The 25612-nt window shown below is 46.9% G+C and overlaps 1 protein-coding gene across 4 annotated transcripts in view; it reads left to right on the plus strand.

Annotated features, from left to right (window-relative positions):
* LOC127585691 (neuronal-specific septin-3-like) overlaps nt 1-20484 on the plus strand; it is a 57780-nt gene extending 37296 nt beyond the window's left edge. For all 4 annotated transcript variants that reach the window (XM_052043375.1, XM_052043374.1, XM_052043373.1 and 1 more), the window contains exons 7-10: nt 2786-2881; nt 3748-3844; nt 7695-7746; nt 9253-20484. In XM_052043375.1, coding sequence (XP_051899335.1) covers nt 2786-2881; nt 3748-3844; nt 7695-7746; nt 9253-9379 — 372 coding nt within the window. In that variant the 3' untranslated portion in view covers nt 9380-20484. The remainder of the gene's footprint in view (nt 1-2785; nt 2882-3747; nt 3845-7694; nt 7747-9252) is intronic.
* The last annotated feature ends 5128 nt before the right edge of the window (nt 20485-25612 follow it).

Here is a 25612-nt window from a genome sequence, read left to right on the forward strand (position 1 = left end):
TTCTACATTATCCACCCTTTCTGCAGCTGTAATAGTGTCCCTGACCAGTATCGCCACCCCTCCTCCTCTTCTCCCCCCCTCCCTATCCCTTTTAAAACACTGAAAACCAGGAATATTCAATATCCATTCCTGCCTTGGTGACAGCCAAGTCTCTGCAAGAGCCACAATATCGTAGTCCCATGTGCTTATCCAAGATCTCAGTTCATCTCCCTTATTCCTGATACTTCTTGCATTCAAGTAAGTGCACTTTAGCCCATCCACCTTACTATTTTTATACCCTGTCCTCTGCTTCTCCTTCCTCAAAGCCTCTCTACATGTTAGATCTGATTTTTCCCCATCCATTTCTTCCTCTGACCTACCCCTTTGGTTCCCATCCCCCTCACAAACTAGTTTAAACCCTCCAAACCACCCTAGGAAACCTGCCTGCAAGGATATTGGCCCCCCTCGGGTTCAGGTTTAACCCATCCTCTCTGTACAGGTCCCACCTTCCGCAGAAGAGATCCCAATGATCCAAAAATCTAAAACCTTCCCTCCTGCACCAACTCCTCAGCCACACGTTCATCTGCCATCTCCTCCTCTTCCTACTTTCACTATCACGTGGCACTGGCAGCAATCCTGAGGCACATAATTGTTCTTTGTGTTGTGTATTGCTCATGGCAGGTGGTAGGACATTTCCAGCAGGGCTGTGGGACATTCCCAGTGGAGCTGTGAGACATTCCCAGCAGGTTGACCCATACTAATAGAGAGAGAAACTCAAACAGTTGTTGTTTGCAGGTAAAGGCAGTAACTCGTTCAGACTGATGACAGATCAGCAGTGATCGAGGGATGTACGCACTGACTTGGCAGACAGTTATATTTAGATTACGAGTCAGATTGTTTCTGCTACCTGTAACTGTGCCTTTGACACCTCCATAAGTATCAGAGTGTTCAACAACAGCAGAGTTGGCAAGGAAGTCAACACTGTTCAATCTGCAAAGGTGGGGTGACTCCAGAGGAGGGCAGTGACCACAGGCACTTTGGCAAGTTCAGGAGTGAGACCATTCCTTCTGAATGGGTTTACAAATTCCTGCAAATGTATTACAGTGGATGTGTAATCCACTGGAATTTGTAAACCCATTTGCAAGAATGAACCCTACAGTTTGTTGATTATAAACTATCTGCTGCATTTTGATTTTGAATGATATTTATAGGTATAAGTAGCTTATTGAAAAACGATGATGCTTTTTTTTAAAGGGTGAGCACAGTGTACTTCCATACATGGACATGTTGTATCCTCATTAGAGGAAGGCATGTAATAGACCGACTTGCAACATTCCAAAATAAGAGTTGTGGAAGAAAATGTGCAAAGTTTAGCTGTTATCCTGCCAGGTTACTGAACCTTTCTTTGGTACCCATCACATCCACTGGTAGGTGCTTGTTAACAAAGAGAATTAAGTTCCTTTACTGAATGCTGTATAAAATCCATCAGTGTTGGTGTGGCAATGTGTCAGACTGAGGTAAGAGTGTTGGTGTTGACTCCTGGTGCCTGAATCACATTTGTGTAGGGTGTGGAGGGATCGGAGCCTTACCCTATGTTCATCCATGGGATGGGCAAGAAAAGGCCAGGATTATTGCCCACTGCCGGCTGCTCCTGAACTGAGTGGATTCCCTGACCATTCTGAGGACTGTCATTTGTGTGGGTCTGAAGTCACATGTACCAAGCCTGCAGTCACATGTACCAAGTCTGCATCAACGGTGCTGAGGTCGAGAGGGTTGAGAGCTTCAAGTTCTGAGGGGTGAACATCACCAATAGACTGTCCTGGTCCAACCACGTAGATGCCACGGCCAAGAAAGCTCTCCAGTGCTTCTACTTCTTCAGGAGGCTAAAGAAATTTAGCATTGACACTCACCAACTTTTATCGATGCACCATAGAAAGCATCCTATCTTGATGCATCATGGCTTGATATAGCAACTGCTTTGCCTGAGACTGCAAGAAACTGCAGAGGGTTGTGGACACAGCCCAGCACATCACGGAAACCAGCCTCCCCTCCATGGATTCTGTCTAAACCTCACACTGCCTTGGTGAAGCAGTCAACATAATCAAAGACCCCACCCACCTGGGTCATTCTCTCTTCTCCGCTCTCCCATTGGGCAGAAGATATAGGAGCCTGAGGGCACGTACCACCAGGCTCAAGGACAGCTTCTATCCCACGGTGATAATTATTGAATGGTTCCCTTATACGATGAGATGGACTCTTGACCTCACAATCTACCTTGTTATGGCCTTTCACCTTATTGTCTACCTGCAATGCACTTCCCTGTAACTGTGACACTTTACTCTGTATCCTGTTATTGTTTTTACCCTCAATGCACTGTGTAATGAATTGATCTGTACGATCGGTATGCAAGACAAGTTTTTCACTATACCTTGGTACAAGTGACAATAATAAACCAATTCCAATACATGTACCGAGCCAGGTTGGCAGCTTTCCTTCTCTGAAGAACAGTGGTGAACACAAACGGGTTTTTACTCTCCAATTATTCACAGCCATCAATGCTAAAACTAACTATTTTTCTAGATTCATTTTAATGCAAACTTCCCTTCTATGGTGGGATTCAAACCCATATTTTCCGATGGATAATTCTGGGCTGTGGATACCAGAACAAAGCCCCACCACTATGCTATAGGACCTGACCCCATCCTTCCCTGAACCTGGCCCATCCACCCCTGTAGTACCATTCCCTGGTGAGATCAGAGTCACAATCTGGAACCATTAACAATTCTCTCTGCGCTTTTAACATCAGGTCCGGAAAGAGCTGGAGGCCAACAACATTGAGTTCTACCCGCAGAGAGAATTTGATGAAGACATGGAGGATAAGATAGAGAACGACAAGATCAGGGTGAGTAGGAATCCATTCTCTCAGGCCGTACCTGTAGGTAAACATCGAAGCCCTCTGCATGAGTGTGTACACAGCTGTGCAGCTGAGTACAGGTGGGTAGGTATGTGGTGTAGCAAATACAGGTGTAGTAGACTGTGGTTACATCAACAGCAGAAGTAATGATATTTGTATTGTTGAAAGCACGTGTCATGGCTCAAGAGACCTCAGGTTCTGAGGAGTAGTAGCTGGACTGTTTTATGATAATCCATTTAATCTCATTACTGAGGATAACCTGATTGGTGGCTGTCAAGGAATTCACTCCAGCAATCAAAAGGTACATTATGCAGGATGAAAACTAACCAGGTTATGGACATATCACTGACCCTGGAGCCTGACTCACTCACAGACCATAGTGGAGATCACTGTCCATGGATCCTGTTACACCATCTGCATGTATGTCACCATGTCACGACGTTAGTGTAACCAATCCCAGGATAAATTTCAAGGGGATTCCAAACCAGGGAGATTTAGTAATGGGGGAAAAATTCATTGTTGGCTGCCGGTGGTGGTAAGTGTGACGGGGTACTGCCAGTGGTGGGTAAGTGTGACGGGGTACTGCAGGTGGTGGTAAGTGTGACGGGGTACTGGCTGACGAAGATCAGGAGGGGGCTGGTCCTCCCACAGGTTCAGCCCCACTGACAAAGCATGTAATTTTCCCCGGAAACGTTTCTCTCTTTTCTCCAGACGGTAATGGGCGTCCTTGAGTAATCTCCGGCTCTGGTGAAAGTCTCTGCGTAAAGCGTTGACTGAGCAGTTTACAACCCTTTCTGACTTTATTGCAGGTTTCTATCGTGCACACTAACGCTGTGTTTTCCTCCGACCTGCAGGAGACCATGCCATTTGCCATTGTTGGCAGTGACACCGAATATCAAATAAATGGGAAAAGAGTCTTGGGAAGGAAAACTCCCTGGGGGATCATCGAGGGTGAGTGCTGGGGAGCAAATTGCTTCCAGCTACTTTGGAACACGTTGCATCACTGATAGAAATCCTCTTAACAGGTGACTTCTCTCAGCAGTGTTTGCCAACTACTCCCTCTGGGAGCTGGCTTGTCTCCTTGTTTAATCAGCACCTCTCATTCCCTTTAAACTCCAAGTGCAGCTCCTCTTCCCTCCAACTTCACTGAACCCAGAGCTCACCCCATGGACAGTGTAACTTGTTTCTCAACCTCACAGTTGCGAGCCTCCCGATTTCCCTTTCTTGGAACATTTAAAACTCAAGTTTAGCATCAGCTAATCCCCATTACTACATTTATCCACATCCTTGGCCAATATCTTTGACAGTGAAGGTTTCTCGGCTGCCAAGGGCAACCATTTCTGGGCCTGAACAGTCTCACCTTCTAAACTAGTCCTTACCTCCTCAGGGAGTTGAAGCTTCTACCCAGATGAGGAGGTATCCTTGTCCAAGTAATACCAGATCTTTGGTCTCAGATCCTCCGGAGATCACCTCCAACACCACATTCTAATGGCCATTCCTCCAGTCTAACGCCAGTGTCGATAGGCCTTTCAACACTGAACAACTTCACTGCCAACAGCCATCGGCTATGCTCCCACCCAACATTCACACACGTGTGCATCCCAAAAGCAACAGTACAGGCCAATGTACCACCTCAGGAACTGACCCTTGCAGAAGAAAGACTCACATTATGTATGGTCTTTTGCAATCTCTGTACTCACCCAAATGTTTCACAGCTAGTGAACTGTGGTCACTCTTCCAAAGTATGGAACACAGCAGCTAGTTTGTGCACAGCAAGCTCCCAAAACAGTGATCAGAGAGGTCGTGGGAGGGATTGTCCAGGGGAGAACATCCCTGCTCTTCAGTGTGGCATGGTGGGATCTCTTACACCCAGTGGAGACTGCAGACGGGCCTGCAATGTGTCAACACTGGGCATGTACGGGGACTCACTGAGGAACTTGCTGGGTGATGTTACATGGCTTAACAGGAACCTTTAAAGGTTGCTGGAGGACACTGAAGAGTAATGAGAATGTGCCTCCTAGGACTGGTGTAAAACCCCGCCCGATCCCTACAGCCGTAAGTCCCCTCAACTCAACCGATACTGCACAAGCAATGTTTGACTCTAATCTCACAGAGCTATTACCCACCCACCCATCCTTTATTCCATGGCCTCTCTTACTGGATTCCTTCTTCTTCAGCCCTTGGCATCTTCTACCTATCACCTCTCAGCTTATTACATCTTCTCACCCTCCCCCACCCACTACCCTCCCCCTCTCACCTGGACTCACCTGTCGCCTGCCTGCGTGTGCTCCTCCCCCTCCCCCTCCACCTTCTTATTCTGGCTTCTGCCCTCTTCCTTTCCAGTCCCGATGAAGGGTCTCGGCCCGAAACGTCAACTGTTTATTTCCCTCCATGGATGCTGCCTGACCTGCTGAGTTCCTCCAGCACCTTGTGTGCATTGAAGTATTACAGAGGCAAGGTTGCAAAGTGTGAGGACTAAACCTTCCAGTGTAGGTAATTTTTAGAACAAATAGCCAAAATGGCAAAGGAGACAGGGTGGTCCTGATATCGGGTAGAGAGGAAGAATCGTAGCTCAGGGCAGCCAAGAGCAGGATGGGTTTGGGCAGAGCTAAGAAACAGAAGGGGCAGAAAGCATTGGTGGGAGTTGTAGACAGACCCCCAAAGAGTACTGGCAATCTCCTTCAGAATGTTAAAGACATTAATACAGTTCGATGAATGACACAATGACACCGCTCTGGTGATCCAGGTTTAATCCCAACCTCCGATGCTGTCTGTGTCGAGTTTGCACGTTCTCCTGTGACCGCGCGGGTTTCCTCCAGGTGCTCTGGTTTCCTCCCACACCTCAAAGACGTGCAGATTGAGGGGGTTAGGTGGCCACTGTAAATTGCCCCTGGTGTGTAGGTGGTGGTGAAATCTGGGGGGAGTTGGTGGGAATGTGGGAGAATAGGTTATGCGGAACATTAGTGGGAAATGGGCCCGCTCTGTGGGCTGGCATGGAGTCGATGGACCAAGTGGCTTCCTTCTTTGGAAAATATAAACAAATGGTGCCCCTCCAAGATTCCTAACTTGTGACAGAGTTTGCTTGGGAACAGGTGTCAGTGGTTTGCACATCTGCGCCCTGTCAACACTGGGCAGGAACTGGAAAATTCCACAGTAGATTAATTTTCAGAGACTCTTGGAGGGGAGTAGATGGAATGTGGGGAGGACAAAGTGGGTTGAGGCAGGATTAGTGTTAAAATGTGTTCCTAATGTGTGTTTGTCACAGAGCCAGGGAGCCAAAGGGCCTGTTTCCATGCTCTATGACTGACACCTGACCTCCAGGTCAACGATTATAACAGGGTGCACTCTCATTTCTTCTGTTACCAACTCAATCTGGCCCTGCAATTAATGGTCTAAAATTCTCCCGCACCAACATGTGTGCCAGGGGGTCACTACTGCTTCATAGGCACGGCACTGCAAATTTCAGGAGTGCTTGAGGTCAAGTTGTATATGTATATGTTATGTTGAAGTTGTATAAGATGTTGGTGAGGACAAACTTAGAGTATTGTGTGCAGTTCTGGTCACCTGCCTATAGGAACGATATCAATAAGCTTGAAAGAGTGCAGAGAAAACACAGATGTTGTTGGGACTTAAGGACCTGAGTTGTAGGGAAAGGTTGAATAGATTAGGACTTTATTCCCCAGAGCACAGGAGAATGAGGGGAGATCTTATAGAGGTATACAAAATTATAAGGGCGAATGCATGCAGGCTTTTTCCTCTCAGGTTGGGTGAGACTGGAACTAGAGGTCACAGGTTCAGGGTGAAAGGTGAAATATTTAAGGGGAATCTGAGGGGGAACTTCTTCACTCAGAGGGCGGTGCGAGTGTGGAACGAGCTGCCAGTGGAAGTGGTGGATGAGGGTTCAATTGTAACATTTAAGAGAAGTTTGGATAGGTACATGGATGGGAGGGGTTTGGAGGGATATGGTCCGGGTGCAGGTAGGTGGGACTAGGCAGGAAAGCAGGCCGGCATGGACAAGATGGGCTGAGGGGCCTGTTTCTGTGCTGTCGTGCTCTGTGACTCTATGACTCTGTCTGGAAGTCAGACATTGCTCATTTACACATTTTAACATAATTTCCCAATCTTCTTTAGCCAATACATATCTTAAACTTCCATAGTTTCCTTTATTTTTAGCTTAAACTTAAATCACAAATCAAAATTCCATCAGAAGAAAGACCATTCTCCTCTATCGGTTCCTGAACATTCCTTCTTAATGTTACTGTTCCCTATCACTGCCGTGTTCAGCTAGAATGGGCCCTGAACTGTGGTGCGGGAAGGTTGTTCACCTTCCCTGGAGCCTCTGCTCCCATCCACACAAGCTACTCCTGTTGGAAAAGTCCGACGCTACCTTCTGGATCCCCAGACCTGCCTCACCCCCTCTTCCTTTTGACTGACCAATTCTAACAGTACTTAATCCAAAGAGTGGAACAAAGTACTGGGGTACTTTGATGCATCGCAGTGTCCGAACCTCGGATTCCAGCTTTGAGCTGAAGTTCCTCGAACTACAGGCACTCACAGTGACATGGTTACCATGCATCAGTCTGGTTTCCATGAACACTAACATCCTGCTGTTCTGTCTTGGCAAAATTGGCTTAACTAAATTAACTTATGTCATTATTTTCCTATATATAGCCTCCTCTTTGCCTTCTCTTCACCAAAGTACACACTACGTGGACACTTCACTTGGTGACCACTGCCCGCTGCACGGGATTTCTCTCTGAAGGTACTCCACATCCTGACTTGTTTTACCCTTTCTCTCTAGTTGAGAACGTCACTCACTGCGAGTTTCCTCTTCTCCGGGACCTCATTGTCAGGTAACTATGTTTTACACGTGTAAAATTGAATTCAGTGCATCTTTAGTTGCATTTTATAAACCTGACTCCCTCACGTCTCTGTCTTCCTGCTCTTCCCCTTTTACTGCCTGTTCCATTCTCCATATCATTGTCTGTGTTTCCCAATCCCATCTCGGCCTCTTGTGTGCACTCCATGTAAACCCTCCTCCCATCCTGTTCCACAACCACCTCTCCCTGTCACTACTTTCCCCTCTTTATTTCCATCTCCTTTAACTGCTCCATCTTCCTTGCTTCTCTTCCTCATTAAACTGAACTTTGTGATATTATTTTCTGACTCTCCTCTGATTCTGCCGACTTGCTTCTCTCTGTCCCTGACCGCCTCTACGCTCCTGCTGCCTTCTGTTTCCTCCACTCAACGTCTTGGTTTCTGCCCTCCTCCCCTGCCTTCATCTTAATGCGTTCACCCCACCCTGCACCACGGTGGCTCTCTCCCGCTGTCTGCTGTCTCCTGTCTCCACTGTCGCTCTCTCCCGTTGTCTCCTGTCTCCACTGTCGCTCTCTCCCGCTGTCTCCTGTCTCCACTGTCGCTCTCTCCCGCTGTCTGCTGTCTCCACTGTCGCTCTCTCCCGCTGTCTCCTGTCTCCACTGTCGCTCTCTCCCGCTGTCTGCTGTCTCCGCCGTCGCTCTCTCCCGCTGTCTGCTGTCTCCACTGTCACTGTCTCCTGTCTCCACTGTCACTGTCTCCTGTCTCCACTGTCACTGTCTCCTGTCTCCGCTGTCTCCACTGTCGCTCTCTCCCGCTGTCTCCTGTCTCCGCTGTCGCTCTCTCCCGCTGTCTCCTGTCTCCACTGTCGCTCTCTCCCGCTGTCTCCTGTCTCCGCTGTCGCTCTCTCCCGCTGTCTCCTATCTCCACTGTCGCTCTCTCCCGCTGTCTCCTGTCTCCACTGTCGCTCTCTTCCGCTGTCTCCTGTCTCCACTGTCGCTCTCTCCCGCTGTCTCCTGTCTCCGCTGTCGCTCTCTCCCGCTGTCTCCTGTCTCCGCTGTCGCTCTCTCCCGCTGTCTCCTGTCTCCGCTGTCGCTCTCTCCCGCTGTCTCCTGTCTCCACTGTCGCTCTCTCCTGCTGTCTCCTGTCTCCGCCGTCGCTCTCTCCCGCTGTCTCCACCGTCGCTCTCTCCCGCTGTCTCCGCCGTCGCTCTCTCCCGCTGTCTCCGCCGTCGCTCTCTCCCGCTGTCTCCGCCGTCGCTCTCTCCCGCTGTCTCCGCCGTCGCTCTCTCCCGCTGTCTCCGCCGTCGCTCTCTCCCGCTGTCTCCGCCGTCGCTCTCTCCCGCTGTCTCCGCCGTCGCTCTCTCCCGCTGTCTCCACCGTCGCTCTCTCCCGCTGTCTCCTGTCTCCACTGTCGCTCTCTCCCACTGTCTCCTGTCTCCACTGTCGCTCTCTCCCACTGTCTCCTGTCTCCACTGTCGCTCTCTCCCACTGTCTCCACTGTCGCTCTCTCCCGCTGTCTCCTGCGGTGCTCCCACTCTGCAGGACCCACCTCCAGGATCTCAAGGAGGTGACCCACAACATTTTCTACGAGACTTACCGGGCCAAGCGGCTGAACGAAAACGGAAATCTTGCCAACGACACGGAAGAGGTGCACGAAAGTAACCTCTGAACCCATGGAGACAAAGCGAGTCCTCTGCCCCACAACCGTGTGTAAAATCTAACTTTTATAAAAGGTGAATTGTAGAGGTACAAAGCAAAGACAAACCTATCACCGAAAAAGAGTGGAGCCCTTTAAAGATCTGCCCTCACTCACTTCCGGAGTGTTATTTTAAGAATGAACTTAATGCATATTGAATAGTTTATTTAATGTTAATCTTCCAATATCTGTAAATGAGTTTGAGTAAGCCCGCAGGACTGACAATACTATCCCCTCTCAGTGGGTTTTCCCACCTTTTGCTTTGTGAGGAAGACCCGACACACATAGACAGGTGTCAGTCTCTGTCTGTGTTCCTCCTTCCTCATGGTCAGTTGAAAGGATGCACAGTTGAGCCAAGGTTCACACTGGAGTCTTGAACTGAAGGTCATAGATACAGTTCCCTCTCACCCAGTGTGAGAATCCAGATTGTTGAACTGTGTTGGGCATCACAGCCGATGCCGTAGCTCCTCTCACTGCTGTTCACACACGTTTCCCAGCACAAGTTTGTTAGTGATGAGGAGCTGATGAATTAAATTCCTGCACATGTTCCCTAGCCCAGGGATACAGAGCTGCCAGCTCCTGGTGTCCAAGCTGAGACCAACTGAGACAGAGTTTAACTGTAAACTCTGTTGTATACGCCACACTGATATATAACCTTTTGGGGACTTGAATTTTAAGGAAAGAACTTCCTTGGGTTTAAAGTACATTTTCTGGCTTTTCCCTATAAGCCTCAATGAAAACTTCAGTCAAATTCAACTTTTGAAACTGCATTTATTCCATTAAATAGTCAGTATTAAGTTTTACAGTTTCAGTGCTTCAAGTTTAGTAAAATGTGAACAAACATTAAAATATTGTCAGCACCAAAGTGGGATTTTGAAAATTAAATGTCAAGCACCACCAACATCCCCACCAGCTCCTTCTAAAACTACCCAAAAGGTAGACTGAGCTCAGTTGTTACAGTAAGGCAGGGTCCTTCCTGGGAGGGGTTTGTGTGTGGATTGCAGTCCCACCCTGAGCAGTGTGTGTACTCACCAAACCAGCAGGAGAATGAGGCAGGGAGAAGTATTCAATGTTCATCAGTGGAACCCAGTTGCAGTTAAGGAGTAGATCTCATGAATTAGTGCTTGCAAAGCAGGATGTGGCGTGGCAGGATTTCAACGAGAGACCTCCCATCCACTCAAAGGGAAAGGAGGCTGAGTGGCAATGGAAGGTTCCACTCCCCCTGAAGTCAGGGCAACAGCTGGTGAACTACTATCCGAAAACCTCCAATGTTTTTCTTTGGTTTGTGGTAACTTAACGAGAGGCACCAGTGCAATGAGGTAAACAACATATTTGCCAGACCACGCAGTAGGGTCTCTTTCTACCGCACATGCATTCAGGTACCCCACCGACCCTTCACCCCTTTGCCTGGTACCCACTGCCAAACCCCACCATCCCACACTGCCACAATACCTCCATCCCCACTCCTACCACAATGCCCCACTCTCCATCTACCCACTCCCGAACAACCACAACCTCCAGCGCTTTATCGTCCCCAACTCAAAACCTCTTCTCAAGCCCCTCCGCCTGCCTTCTCCAACCCTTCACCCTCAACGCCTGCCAGCCAACCTCCAACGCCAATCCCTTCCGCATCAACCCCTCCCCAACCTCCAACCCCAATCCCTACCGCATCAACCCCTCCTAACCTCCAATCCCAATCCCTGCCACATCAACCCCAATCCCTACTGCATCAACCCCTTCCCAACATCCAACCCCAATCCCTACCACATCAACCCCTCCCCAACCTCCAACCCCAATCCCTACCGCATCAACCCCTCCCAACCTCCAACCCCAATCCCTGCCACATCAACCCCAATCCCTGTCACATCAACCCCAATCCTTACCGCATCAACCCCTTCCCAACATCCAACCCCAATCCCTACCACATCAACCCCTCCCCAACCTCCAACTCCAATCCCTACCACATCAACCCCTTCCCAACCTCCAACCGCAATCTCTACCGCATCAACCCCTCCCCAACCTCCAACCCCAATCCCTGCCACAGCAACCCCTTCCCCAAACTCAACCTTCCCAATCCTTACCACACCGACCCCCTCCCCTTCCCCTACCCCAACCCCTCTCCATCCCCATTCCCGACTGTTGCTTCCCGGCACTGTGGCTGCCACGGGGCACCTCTGCAGTGCCTACTCCCGCCCAGTGCGACTGCCACCTCCATTCAGCTTGGTTCTGAAATAGCCATTGCTTGCTCGCACTTAGTGTTCACCGTGCTGCATGTTCTGGAATGTTCTTAGCAACAACTATAGGGTAAATCAAGCCAGTCACGGGCGCTTGTGAGTGATGTGTGTATTGAGTGGTGTGAATAAGTGTCACCTTTCCTTTACTCCTTCCTCTGAGAAATCGTTCATGACGCAGCGGCCTCAAGTCCTGTACCTCGGGTCCTGGGCCAGGGAGTTGCCGATTTTCATTCCTATCTTCTCCGTTACTCTCCTTGAAGGTGTTTTTCATGTTGTCATTTCTCATCCTCCACCTCAGCAACTTGGAATATCACAGCTCAGTCCGATGCTGTTGTCCACGTGATATCCCATGCAGACTCATGTTTGTCCCGGGATCTGTGACCCCACAGATTCCCTCTCTCTGGATGAAGCTGTGTGTGGTTGCAGAGACTCAGTGAAGACTGGGGATTGGACATTTAATGGCTTCTTGTGTTGGCTCAGAACCATGACCAGAGAAATCCAGATGGGATGAGGAGGAATCATTCCTATTTTTACAGCAGTTAATTTGTTTGTCTCCAGACTTGACTCCTTTCCCTCCAGTTCTGTTTGAAGTAGACGGGAAGGTGAATTGCTGGCACCAACTTCCTAGAAGGAGGTGGGGCCAAGGGCTCATAAGTGGCAATGGATATTGGTCACATGATTCTTGATTGAGGTCAATAACATTTCCAATATTAGGTGGCTTCCAGTTCCGATCTCTCTTCTAGTGAGCCTTCAAGTAACGGGAATTTCTGGTTAAGTTCCACTAACGTTCGGGAGATTGATGACACTGTGCAGGAGGTAGAGAGATAACAGAGGCCTTGACGAATGGTGTCACACTTAGACAATCGACACAAATAGAAGGACCAATCAGTTCACTGCCAGATCTTCCCACTTTCTGCATTTTGCAAAATGAAAGTTTGCAATAGTTGTCACTGAGCTTTGGGGAAACACGGAAATCTTCCAATGGCAACAATGTTTGTGGCTTAATTGGTCACTGTAAACTGCCTCATAAACTGAGTGGTAGAATCTGAGGGGAGTTGAAGGGACTGTGGGGAGAATATCATGGGGTTAGTGTCAGATTAATGTGAATGGGTGCTTGATGGTCAGCATGGACTTGGTGGGCCGAAGGGCCGGTTTCTGTGCTGTGTGACTCACCTGGTTCTGACCCAAACACGCTGACCTGGTAGTAATTTGTTACACTGCACTTCATCTGCAAATCACTTGATGAGCGAGAGAGATTAAAGACTTTTTTTAGATGTTGTACCTGTAGGTTGTAAATATTACATAACATTGAATGACATTGGGTCCAACCAAATCATTTAGTTTCACATGCCGCCTCCTGCCACTTCCCTCCAACTCATCCCATCAACACCTCTCTATTACTTTCTGCTTCATGTTCTAATCCAGCTCCCCTACAGTGCACCTACACTGTTTGCCTCAGTCACTCCTTGTGGTCGCAGCTTCCACATTCTCCCACTCTGCAAAGTCTCTGATGTTGTAGACTGCTAGACCGAGTAGGGAGAAAGCTTCTAACGTTTTGTCAAGGACCGTCCTCTCACCCGTAGCTTTACTTGTACAGCAGTTTTTGGGTTTAGAGTGATTTGGCCAGAAATTTTTTGTCATAGAATCATAGAAATGTACAGCACAGAAACAGGCCCTTCAGCGCACCTCGCCCATGCGCACTGTGATGCCCATCTACACCAATCCCATTTGCCCACATTAGACCCGCATCCCTCAGAGCCTGTTCAAATGCTGTAGTTGTATCTGCCTCTCCCACCTCCTCTGGCAGCTCGTTCCAGATATTCCCCTCCCTTTGTGTGAAACACATACCCTCTAAATTTCTCCCTCTCACCTTAAACGTGGTTCTAGACTCCCCTGCCCTGGGAAAAGGATTTTGATTAATTATCCTATCTGTGCCCCTCATAAGGTCACCCCTTAGCCTCCTACATTTTAGTGAGAATAAACCCAGCCTTTCCAATCTCTCCTTATAACTACAGCCCTCCATTCTGGGAAACATCTGTGAATCTCTCCTGCACTCTCCCTCTTCCCAACATGTCCTTCCTGTAGTGTGGCAACCAGAACTGTACACAGTACTCCCTAGGTGCAGTCTAACCAATAACAGCTGCAACATAACATCCTAACTCTTACACTCAATGCTTTGGTCTGTGAAGGCACGTATACTACATGCCTTTTTCATCACCCTGAGTCGCCACTTTTAGGGAGTCATGGACTTGCATCCCAAGGTCTCTCTATACATCAGTGCACCATTTACTCAACATTCCTAAGATACCTGGCATTTTCTTCTTATGACTTTTCCAATGTTTATTTAATAGGTTTAGTATAGTTGGGACAGTCTTGGAAAGGGTCCAATGATATTGAGGTAAGGAATAGTTATCTTCTTGGGAGGTATCTTTGGTGTCACTCTAGGGATAGAAGAAGTGGCTTCTTCAGGGAGGGCAGTTCTGGTGAGTGACCTGCAGGGGAAATGATCCAAATCTTGAGAAGGATCAAGAAGCAGCAGTTTCAGAGGAGAGTTGGGGCTTGGGGTGGCCTTGGGTTGTCTTCAGGTGTTGGGAGCACAAGCCATTCTTAAAGCAATTAGAAGTGGTCCTGATGATATGAACTGTCCTGTGCCAGTGAAGTACTGGACAATGTGAGAAACATTCAGTTTTTAGAGTCCTAATGTCTGAGCAAAGAATTTCTGGTCCATTACATGCTGACCTGGATAAGGCATCGCCACAAAGTGAGGCATTTCTATATGGACTGGACTGGAAGAAACATGTTGGACGGCACTGAAGAATGAGATTTATGGAGGTCATTGGGTGCCACAGTGGCGCAACAGCCCTGGTTCAATCCTGACCTCTGCTGCTGTCTGTGTGCAGTTCATATATTCTCCCTGTGACTGTGTTCTGGTTTCCTCCCACATCCGTGGGTCGGTAGGTTAATTGGCCCTAGTGTGTGGTAGAATCTGGGGGGAGTCGAAGGGGCAGTGGGGAGAGTAAAGATGGTTGGGTTAGCATCAGTGTAAATGGGTGTTTGATGGTCAGCATGGACTTGATGGTTGAAGAGCCTGTTTAGTGCTGCGACAAATTAATTCTGAATCTGTCTTCACAGAAACTATGAACTATATTTCCACAGTTTTCTGATTTTATTTCTGATTTCCGGCGTTTTGCTTTTGTTTCTTCTCTCTGCTCTGTAATTGCTTAAATTATAACTTCCTTCAAAGCGGCAATCTCCCCTTGAGATATTCTCCTCCCTCGCCTTTCCAGATCGCATGTCACGCCATGCTGTATAGCCACCTCACACCCCAAGGTTAGAGGGAGAACCTTTACACCAATCCCCTCCTCTGCTCTGTGGCCTGCCGTGAGCCCCTACTTCTGCCTTACCACTGGCAGCCACGCTCTTAGCCACTGATGCCCATCCCCTCTCCTTCCACTCTCCCCTCCACTCAGAAAACCCTCCCTCAAACCCCCATCCTCAACCAAGCTTATTATCTCCTTCCCATTAATTCTTCCTTTGACTCCAGTTCTGATTTTCCTTGTGTGAAAGCTTTACTACATGAATGATACTTTATTAATGCAAATATTAATTAATGGATCCTCAGGTGGGCACGAAACACAGTGGTGAAGTTAAAACATAGATTAACCCTTTCGCCAAAATGAAATTTTCATTCATGCTTAAATTTTTTTGAGTTAATAAATCAGAAAATAGATGGAAGTACTTGTTTTGTTTCCCTCCCAGGTCAAGGTGATATTCAAGATGAAAATAGTGAAGCCAAGCTGTGCACATGTTCTAACCAGGTACAGGTGGTAGTTAATACTGTGTCTGAATTAAGTGATTGGAAGTGCTGAGAGAGGTGAAAGTGGGGATGTGATACAGTAGTGGAACAGGGTGATATCGAGGTGGGAAGGAGGGAGGTGGAACGGAATGAGGCAATGTTGGAGATGGGAGTAAATGATGTGGGTGGAGGGCAAGTTATACGGCAGCACAGTTGTGCACAGCTCTGGTCGCCCAGCGATGGGGAGGGTGTCATTCAGCTGGAGAGGCTGCAGAACAGATTCACCACGATGTTACTGGGACTGGAGGGCTTGAGTTACAAGGAGAGACTGGACAGGCTGGGACTTTTTCCCCTGGAGTGAAGGAGGCTGAGGGGGGACATATAGAGGTTTATAAGGTTCCGCATGGTAGGCTTCTTCAGAAGGTCAGAGGCCAAGGGATCCAGGGAGGCTTGGCCATGTGGATTCAGAATTGGCTTGCCTGTTGAAAGCAGAGGGTTGTGCTGGAGGGAGTGCATTCAGATTGGAGGGCTGTGACTAGTGGTGTCCCACAGGGATCGCTTCTGGGACCTCTACTTTTTTTGATATTTATTAATGACTTAGATGAGGGGATGGAAGGCTGGGTTAGCAAGTTTGCAGATGATACAAATATTGGTTGTGTTGTGGATAGTGTGGAGGGCTGTCGAAGCTTGCAGAGGGATATTGATGGGATACAGAGCTGGGCTGACAAGTGGTAGATGGAGTTCAATCCAGAGAAGTGTGAGGTGGTACACTTTGGAAGGACAAACTCCAGGGCAGAGTACAAGGTAAATGGCAGGATTCTGGGCAGTGTAGAGGAGCAGAGGGATCTGGGGCTTCATATCCACAGATCACTGAAAGTTGCCTCACAGGTGGATAGGGTAGTTAAGAAAGCTTATGGGATGTTAGCTTTCATAAGTCGGGGTATCGAGTTTAAGAGCCACGAAGTAATGATGCAGCTTTACAAAACTCTGGTTAGGTCACACTTAGAGTACTGTGTCCAGTTCTGGGCGCCTCATTATAGGAAGGATGTGGAGGCGTTGGAAAGGGTGCGGAGGAGATTTACCAGGATGTTGCCTGGATTAGAGAGTATGGAATATGAGGAGAGACTAAGGGAACTAGGGTTGTTCTCATTGGAGAGGAGGAGGATGAGGGGAGACATGATAGAGCTATACAAAATATTAAGAGGAATAGATAGAGTGGACAGCCAGCGCCTCTTTCCCAGGGCACCAATACTCAAAACAAGAGGACATGGCTTTAAGGTAATGGGTGGGAAGTTCAAGGGAGATGTCAGAGGGAGGTTTTTCACCCAGAGAGTGGTTGGGACATGGAATGCGCTGCCTGGGGTGGTGGTGGAGGCTGATACATTGGACAAGTTCAAGTGATTGTTAGATAAGCATATGGAGGAATTTAAGTTAGAGGGACATGTGGGAGGAAGGGGTTAGATAGTCTTAGGTGTGGTTTGAAGGGCGGCACAACATGGTGGGCCGAAGGACCTGTATTGTGCTGTATTGTTCTCTGGTTCTATAAAATCATGAGGGGTGTAGGTAAGGTGGATGGCCACAGTCTGTTTCCCAGGGTTGGGGGGGTGGGGGGGGATCTAAGACTCGAGGACAGATTTAAGGCAAGAGGGGAAAGATTTGGAAGGGACCTGAGGGGGTAAGTTTTTCATGCAGAGGGTGGTGGGTATATGGAATGTGAGATGAAGCTGTAGAGACGAGTACAATTACAATGCTTAAATGACACAGACAGGTACATGGATAGAAGAAGCCTCAAGGGATATGGGCCAAACGCAGACCAATGGAACTAGCCCAGTTAGACATCGAGGTAGGCATGGACGAGTTGGGCTGAAGGGCCTGGTTTCGTTCTGCATGACTCTATGACAGTTGTGATATATGAAGAGGGTACGGTGTGACTATAAGGCAGGGCTTGGTGATGTGGAGCAGTATGGGTGTGGGACTATGTTATGTCATACAAAAACTAACTGATATGCGGCACGGTAGCATAGCGGTTAGCGCGACGCTATTACACCGCCAGCGATCGGGGTTCGATTCCCGTCGCTGTCTGTAAGGAGTTTGTACCTTCTCCCCGTGTCTGCATGGGTTTCCTCCGGGTGCTCCGGTTTCCTCCCACATTGCAAAGATGTACGGGTAGGTTAATTTGGGTTTAAAATGGGCGGCGCGGACTCGTTGGGCTGGAAGGGCCTGTTACCACGCTGTAAATAAAATTTTTTAAAAAATTTAAAAATGTAAGTGCGCCAGCAACAACACCTGGTGTTCAAATGGGCAAAATGTAAAATAATCAAGTCAGGCCACACACTTATGAAGGATGATCTCCATAACTGCATAGTCTTACCCCTGTATCACTGTGCAAAGTTGTACAGAGCTATACAAAGCCATAGAAGGAGATAGTAGAAGGAATGTTCGTGCTAGGTTTTAAGAAAAGTCTAAGAAGGAGGGACGCAGTTAGAGAATAACCCAGGTCTGATTCAGCAGTGAGGTAGGACTGAGTTATGGGGAGGTGGAGGTTGGAGTAAGTGAAATGCAGGCCTGTGATATAGAGGTAGCATTAAATGATATGGTGGTGAGATTATGCAGTTATGAAGATCAGGCTTCGTACGTGTAAGGTCTGGCTGTGTACCTGAGGGGCCACATGTCGAGGCTATATTAAGCAAGGCTACACTAAGCAAGGCTACACTGTGTTTGAGATTGGTAAAAAAATGTCAGTAAAAAATGTCGAGGCTATAGTAAGCAAGGCTAAGATATGTTTGAAGTCGGTACAAAGCATCCATGGGTGGGGTTTGTGGTTGGTACAAAAGGTTGGTTTGATGTTGGTAGAAAATGTCAGTAAAAAATGTTGAAGTACGTTTGAGGTTGGTACAAAGTGTCCACGGGTGGAACAGCACTATTTGACCGATGGAACTCCTCTGCAGGACATTTCTTCTGGTGGGTATTTGTCTCACAAGGATGGGCCTTCAGCTACTTTTGTATCTGTCTTGTTTTAATTCAGATTCCAGGAGTTCAACGTTCACTAGTTGCTTCCCAGTGTTTGCACATTAAATCTCATTTCCTTGAGTTTCACTTTTATGAATCTTCCCCTTCAGACACCAACACTAGGGTCTGCTAGTGGATGCCAACATGGTAGAATTTAAATTGCAAAAGAAATATAAAAGGTTCCTTTACGCTCATGGGCAGTGCAGTACAATTTCTTCAGATCTGTCTGTGTTCTTGAAGCCAATTATATGAGATCTCTTTGTCTTCACCCTTGGGTTCTGATGAGATGCTTATTAAAGCTTCTAATTGTACAATCAATGCCTGAACAGGGTAAAGACAGGAATCTCAAGTTTTAAACAATTAGATGTGTATTTTCATTAAGGTAGATAGTAAAAGATCGTTCTTCGCACATTCGTTTCCCTTTATCAGTAGTAACTAAGAGTGTAAGATAAGTCAACTTCAATCTGCTGTGTCCTGAACTACCTGATCATCTCGTCTAACCACAATGGGTTGGGGGAGGCATCTAGTTTCATTCAGAGAGTGGCCAGTTTTAAGACTATGTGAAATAGGAGCAGGAATAGGGCATTCAGCCTGATGAATCCTGCGGTCACTCAGTGAGGTTCTGGCCAAACCAGTACTCTGGTTCACTTTCTCACCAGATTCCTATGAGTTTAGATTCCTTCAGTGTCCAAAAATGTCTCAATATCAGTCCTGAGTGGATTCTAACCGCTCCGGACAGCCAGATAACATCCAGAACCGATTGTCCTCATCCTCGCGGGAACTGGAAGCTGTGGCGGTAATTTGAGAATTCTGCCCAGGAACCTCTGACCTCGATGGCCTCTCGCCTTCACCATTCCAACTTGTTGGGACGAGAAAGCATGTTACTCGTGGCACTAATCACTGGAGACTGATGTCCTCCCATAAATCATCAGAAAATGTATTCCAGTCAGGAAAATCCAGCCCGTTCCCATGAGCCAGATTAGCTCGTAAACCCTTGTCCTGCAGAAGATGACTCTATGGCTGATTTACAGCAGAGCCACAGTTAATTGCATTTTCTCAAGAGCAGAAACATCATTAACTTCAGAAAGGTGTCTGTAAATTGGACTCAGAGCTTCTTTTATTCATTTCAAGATGTTGGCACCACCACAAAACCAGTATTTTGTTCCCCTGTCCCTGACCACTCCTAAACCTGAGTGGTTTACTGTGGCAACAGTTACAGACAACAGAGTCAGCCGCCTGGTTACCATGAAAGCAGATGTCCTTCCCTAACGGACATCAGTGAACTAAATGGGGTTTTACAACAATCCGATAGTTTCATAATCATCTGACATCTACATTCTGGATTTACTTCATTAAGTAACTGAATTTAAATTCCCTTCATGCTGTGGTGGGATTTGAACTCATGTTCTGGGACCAGTATCCAGTCCTCTCAATTAGGAGTTTAGTAACATTAGCATTATGGTGCCCAACCCAATCCTGTTTCCCACACAATGGGATCAAATGAGAGGTACTTGGGATTCCTGGGCACTATCAGAATTATCTAGAGACCAGAAACCCCCCTGAGTGTGGATCAAAAGTGAAATCAGGGATGTGTTAAGACAGGATCAACTCTCATGTTTGCATCAGAGACCTGCTGCATCCACAACAGAACCAGATTTGTCTGTCTAAACCTCTCGCCCTGCCTGGTATCGATACTCACAACTGAAATCCCATTCCCTTGTACACTGTGTTCTTAATTTAATATTGTTGACTATCATTGATGTATTCTCTAGATATCAAAATATGAAATTGCCAAGCTTGTGTTCTGAAGATTCCTGAAAGACACTTAGTATATGAAGTAAGAAATGTTGTACAGTTGTTGTATGTCCCTGTTTATTCTTATTTGTAAAACAAAATTATGCATTTATCATGGATGTGTTTTCAATGTGGACACATGTAATTCCTGTACTGTCAGTGGTAGAGTGAATTGTCCAGATATTGTTTAAGATCTATTGACTTTCTGCAATAAAATAACACAAATAAACTGCCACAAAATCGTTTACAGGATGTGGTTTAATTTGCGTCAAAAGGTTTAAATAATTGGCCGTTCTGAAGCATCTGTGGGATTGTTGTTCCCTGCCTATATCTACCACAGATAACTGAATTACCACCACCGTGTACAAATCTTGTCTGGGGATTTTCAGCAAAAGAGAAACAGAAGTCCATATTCTGTGATGAAGTACCTTGAGGTTGAGAGATTGCAGTAATTTTAAAGTACCAGCTGACACTAGGGTGCCCTACCCCTTCTCTCTCTCCCCTTCTATGCCATGAATTGGTAGGTAGGTCAAATATGTTGGCGGAATATAGTCTTAATGGTAGGACTCTTGGCAGTGTGGAGGATCAGAGGGACCTTGGGGTCCAAGTCCATAGGACACTCAAAGTGGCTGCGCAGGTTGGCTCTGTGGTTAAGAAGGCATATGGTGTATTGTCCTTCATCAATCGGGGAATTGAATTTAGGAGCTGAGAGGTATTGTTGCAGCTATATAGGTCCCTGGTCAGACCCCGCTTGGAGTACTGTGCTCAGTTCTGGTTGCCTCACTACAGGAAAGATGTGGAAGCCATAGAGAGGGTGCAGAGGAGATTTACAAGGATGCTGCCTGGAATGCGGAGCATGCCTTATGAAAGCAGGTTGAGGGAACTCGGCCTTTTCTCCTTGGAGAGACAGAGGATGAGGGGGGACCTGATTGAGGTGTATAAGATGATGAGATAGGGTAGATAGTCAGGGTATTGATAGGGTAGATAGTCAGAGGCTTTTCCCCAGGGCTGAATTGGTGGCCACAAGAGGACATAGGTTTAAGGTGCTGGAGAGTAGATATAGAGGAGATGTCAGGGGTAAGTTTTTTACTCAGAGAGTGGTGAGTGCGGGGAATGGGCTGCCGGAAACGGTGGTGGAGGCTGATACGATAGGGTCTTTCGAGAGACTGTTAGATCGGTATATGGAGCTGAGTAAAATAGAGGCTATGGGTAAGCCTAGTAATTTCTAGGGTAGGGACATGTTCGGCACAGCTTTGTGGGCCAAAGGGCCTGAATTGTGCTGTAATTGTTCTATGTTCTAATTGAACCCTGTGTATACTCATCGCTGTCTGCTGACAATCTAATCAGACACACCTTCTGGTGATGGACCTGGTCACCCTTTCCCTGATGGCAGTGCGGTTGTGGCTGAGAGCTTGTCCTTTGATGGTGAAACTCCACTCCCATAACCAACAGCAATTGAATGTAAAAGCTCCGCACTGCCCCTCCACTGTGGGCCAAGGCAACAGTGTTCAGTTCTTGTCTCTTTTCCTGTCTCAGCATTTGGTGCAACTTTTAATGTCACAACGTCATTATTTTGAATTGTACTCTGCGTAATTAAATCCAACTAAGAAGTTACATTGGGTTATTCTTTGCAATAAAATTTCAGGTGAAAGGGGGTTCAATGGAATTAACAGTCACAAGGGGAAGTTAGGGGAAAACAAATAACTAAGATTTCCCAGCAGCCGCTCTTCATCACTGAACCAAGCTAACCAGATACATAAAATGCTATGTGGAACAACCCACAGAGTCATAGAATCGTACGGCATGGAAACAGGCCATTTGGCCCAACTCATCCACACCAACCATTGGGCAGCCATCATATTAATCCCATCGCCCCACACTTGGTCCATAGCCCTCTCTGCCTAAGCAATTCAAGTGCTCGTCTAGACGCTTCTTAAACACTGCCGGCGACTCTGCTTCCACCACTCCCTCAGGCAGTGCACTCCAGGTACTCACCACTCTCTGGGTGTACAAGGTCCCCCTCAGATCCCCTCTAAATCTCTTCCCCCTTACGCTTAATCTATGTCCTCTGGTTTTATCTACTTCTGATATGGGGAAATGTTTCCTGCAGTTTACTATATCTGTACCTGTCATAATTTTATATAGTCATGTTCAACATATTCATACTCAATCGTGTTCCCTCCTAACCCCCTCCGCTCCAGGGAGAACAGACTCAGCCTCTCCGGTCTCTCCTCATTACCGCAATGCTCCATCCCAGGCAACACCTGGTGAATCCCCTCTGCACCCTCTCCAGCACGATCAGCTCCTTCCTATAGTGAGGTGACCAGAACCGCGGGCAGTTCTCCATCTGAGGTCTGACCAATGTTTGATAAAGTTGGAGCATGACCTCCCTGCTCTTGTATTCAATGCCCCGACTAATGAGGGTCAGAATCCCACATGCCTTCTTAACCACATTGTCTACCTGTGTTGCCACCTTCAAGGATCCATTGACTCGTACTCCAAGGTCCCTGTGTTCCTCCATACTCCCTAAGACCCGACTATTCATGGTGTATGTCCTAGCCTCATTACTGCTCCCAAAATGCATCACTTCATGGTTGCCTGGATTAAACCCCACCTGCTATTTCTCAGCCCATTTCACCAGCACATTGATATTTCTCTGAAGCCTAAGACTACCTTCCGCACTATCAACAACTCCATCAGCCTTCATGACCTGCAAAGTTACTGATCTTGCCTCCTATATCCACGTCATTCACGTACATTACATATGTAAAGTGTCCCAGAACCGATCCCCCAGCACTCCCAATCCCCAAGCTCCTGCATGTTAGTGTTTCTAAAAGCTTTTTAGGATACAAGCAGCTTATTGTATTGTGAATGCAATAGCCATCTGGACAATCAAAGGCCTGGAGGTAAGATGCATCTCTCGCTCTACAGCTGCACAGAGGCTTGTTTCTCCGCGAGCACGATGCGATGCCACACTTTTGGTCAGTTACTGGAAATGTGCGGCACAAACAGTCTCCCACTGAGCATCTGCCCAGCGCAGTTAATTGCAGGTACAGTTAACACTGCTCCTGAGGTAATACGACAAAGCCAATATCAAACCGACTGTCAATGCACATTTCTCCCTTTTGCTTATGTTCCCGTTGGTAATCACTGAGAAGTCTCCAGAGACTGGTTCCACAGGGTTAAATGAAGATGTCTGTATCAGGGGAACTCTGGGGGTTTTCATCTTAAAACACACATTTGGTCATCAACAATATTTCTGCATTATGCTTTTGTATGACTGCAAAATAAACATGGAATAAAATTGGCTTCAGTCCGTTATGGTGATGGCCTCATCCCTGAGCCAATTAACAAAGCTCACCTGACACAGTTACGCTTCCAGTGGTAAGTGGGAAGCTGTTTGCTTTAGTCACCACCCATTCTCATAAAGTAATTAGATCACCATTTTCTTGTTAGCTGGAATGCTGGTACATGTGGGTTCATTAAGAATTAGGTCTTAGAAGAAAATATTACGAACTGTGACTTTTTTTTAGCTTAAAGTCACTGGCCCGAGAATTCTATCAAACACCACAAGGTGTATATCCAAAGGGATTAAATCAAAATTCTAAAATAGGACTAAACATCGACGTTTCGGGTCGAGACCCTTCTCAACCCAAAACGGCGACTGTTTATTTCCCTCCACAGATGGTGCTTGACCTGCTGAGTTCCTCCAGCACTTTGTGTGTGTTGATCCAGATTCCAGCATCTGCAGAATCCCTTGTGTCTTTAAAATGGGACTGTGTACTTTCCGTGTGGCGTGCACACTTGCAACTCTTTGTTCTGGATCCTCCACGCATATAATGCACATTGAGGCCAGTGGCTCAGGTTTTGATCACGGGAGCTGGAGGTGTGATTAGGATGCAGGCCGTCGAGGTGATGGTCAGGAGAAGTGGGGGTCAGTTGGGAGATGGTGATGAGGGCAGAGGGGTGGGGTGGTAGAGGTATCCAGAAAATACACTTAAGGAACCCTCATTGGAAGAAAATGGATACCTTGAACTCCGGAGTGACCCAGGTCAAGCTGAGATTGATGCACTGGGAAATGGCATAAAATTGATGAGTTAAAGGCCTCTTTCTGTGTCATATCTGTTCCATAATGACGTTACTCTTGGTGTGAAGCTGTCAGGCAAGTTTGACCAACCTTGTTAAAACCCAAACTGAATAGGGTTTTCACATATGTTGTTCCTGTTTCAGACTTTTAACTGTTTAAGTTCCCCCAATCCAACTCCAACCTATCTTGGGAGTTTAAGGTTCCTCCCACTGCAACAAAACACCGCAAAAAGATCTTGTCCTCCTCTTGCACTTTGAAGATTTGTTTTGCTCTGGCTGAGCTGATTCTACACTCAACCTTTTCCCAACAATCTGTGCCATCAGTGTCTTATTCTTTCATTCTGCTTCTAACTGTAATCTTACTTCTGAATAAATCTGAATGACATCAGCACTGTGCTGGTTTATGGCAGTTACATCATTTCGATGAAGCAGGAACCTGCATGATCCTTGCCCTGCTGGTAATACTCGATGCACACATCATTCAGTTTGTATTTGGTGGTAGGATGTGTCTGTCCTTCTGAGACTCAGACAACTTGTTTCTTCTGCCAAAAGCACAACCTAAAAGGTTAGAAATATCACTGGTATGTAAGTTCCCCACATCCAATGCAATCAAGCTCCCAACCCACAGAACATTGTCCACGAACACATACTAAGACAGAGTGTTTTTCAGAGGAAAACCTGCTCCATTTGTTCTTGGCTTATTTTGATTTTAGGAACGATCTGGTGTCTGCGGGCCTTTCATGTCTGCAACTTGAGGAGGAATTCAATGTTGTTTGAAAACACGTTTGATGAACAAAGGCTGAATTTGCTGACTACACTTTGGATAATTTGCAACTCAATCAACCTAGTGACATCAGTGGCTGTAGGTGACTAACATCTCATGCACATAAAACTATCCTCCACTCACTGCATTTTTCTAGAAAAATTACCCAGCCTTTACAAGAAGTTGCTGTAGTCTGTTTTCCCTGCTTATAAGTAACCAGTTTACTGTGTAAATTGCCCATGTTTGCTGTAAAGTAGCATGTTTTACGTGAATCATACAGAGGCCCAGCCCTTGATTCACTGGCTGATGCAGTGTTGTCTATAAAAAATATTATATCACATTCATTGTCCTGACAATAAAATCCTTATGGACTACTGTTAACACATATTTAAATTAATTTTTTTTTTAATTTTTAAAAAAATTTTTTTAAATTTTAAAATTTTATTTACAGCGTGGTAACAGGCCCTTCCGGCCCAACAAGTCCACACCGCCCATTTTAAACCCCCAAATTAACCTACCCGTAC

This window comes from Pristis pectinata, chromosome 33 (genome assembly GCF_009764475.1).
Source record: "Pristis pectinata isolate sPriPec2 chromosome 33, sPriPec2.1.pri, whole genome shotgun sequence".
NCBI lineage: Eukaryota > Metazoa > Chordata > Chondrichthyes > Rhinopristiformes > Pristidae > Pristis > Pristis pectinata.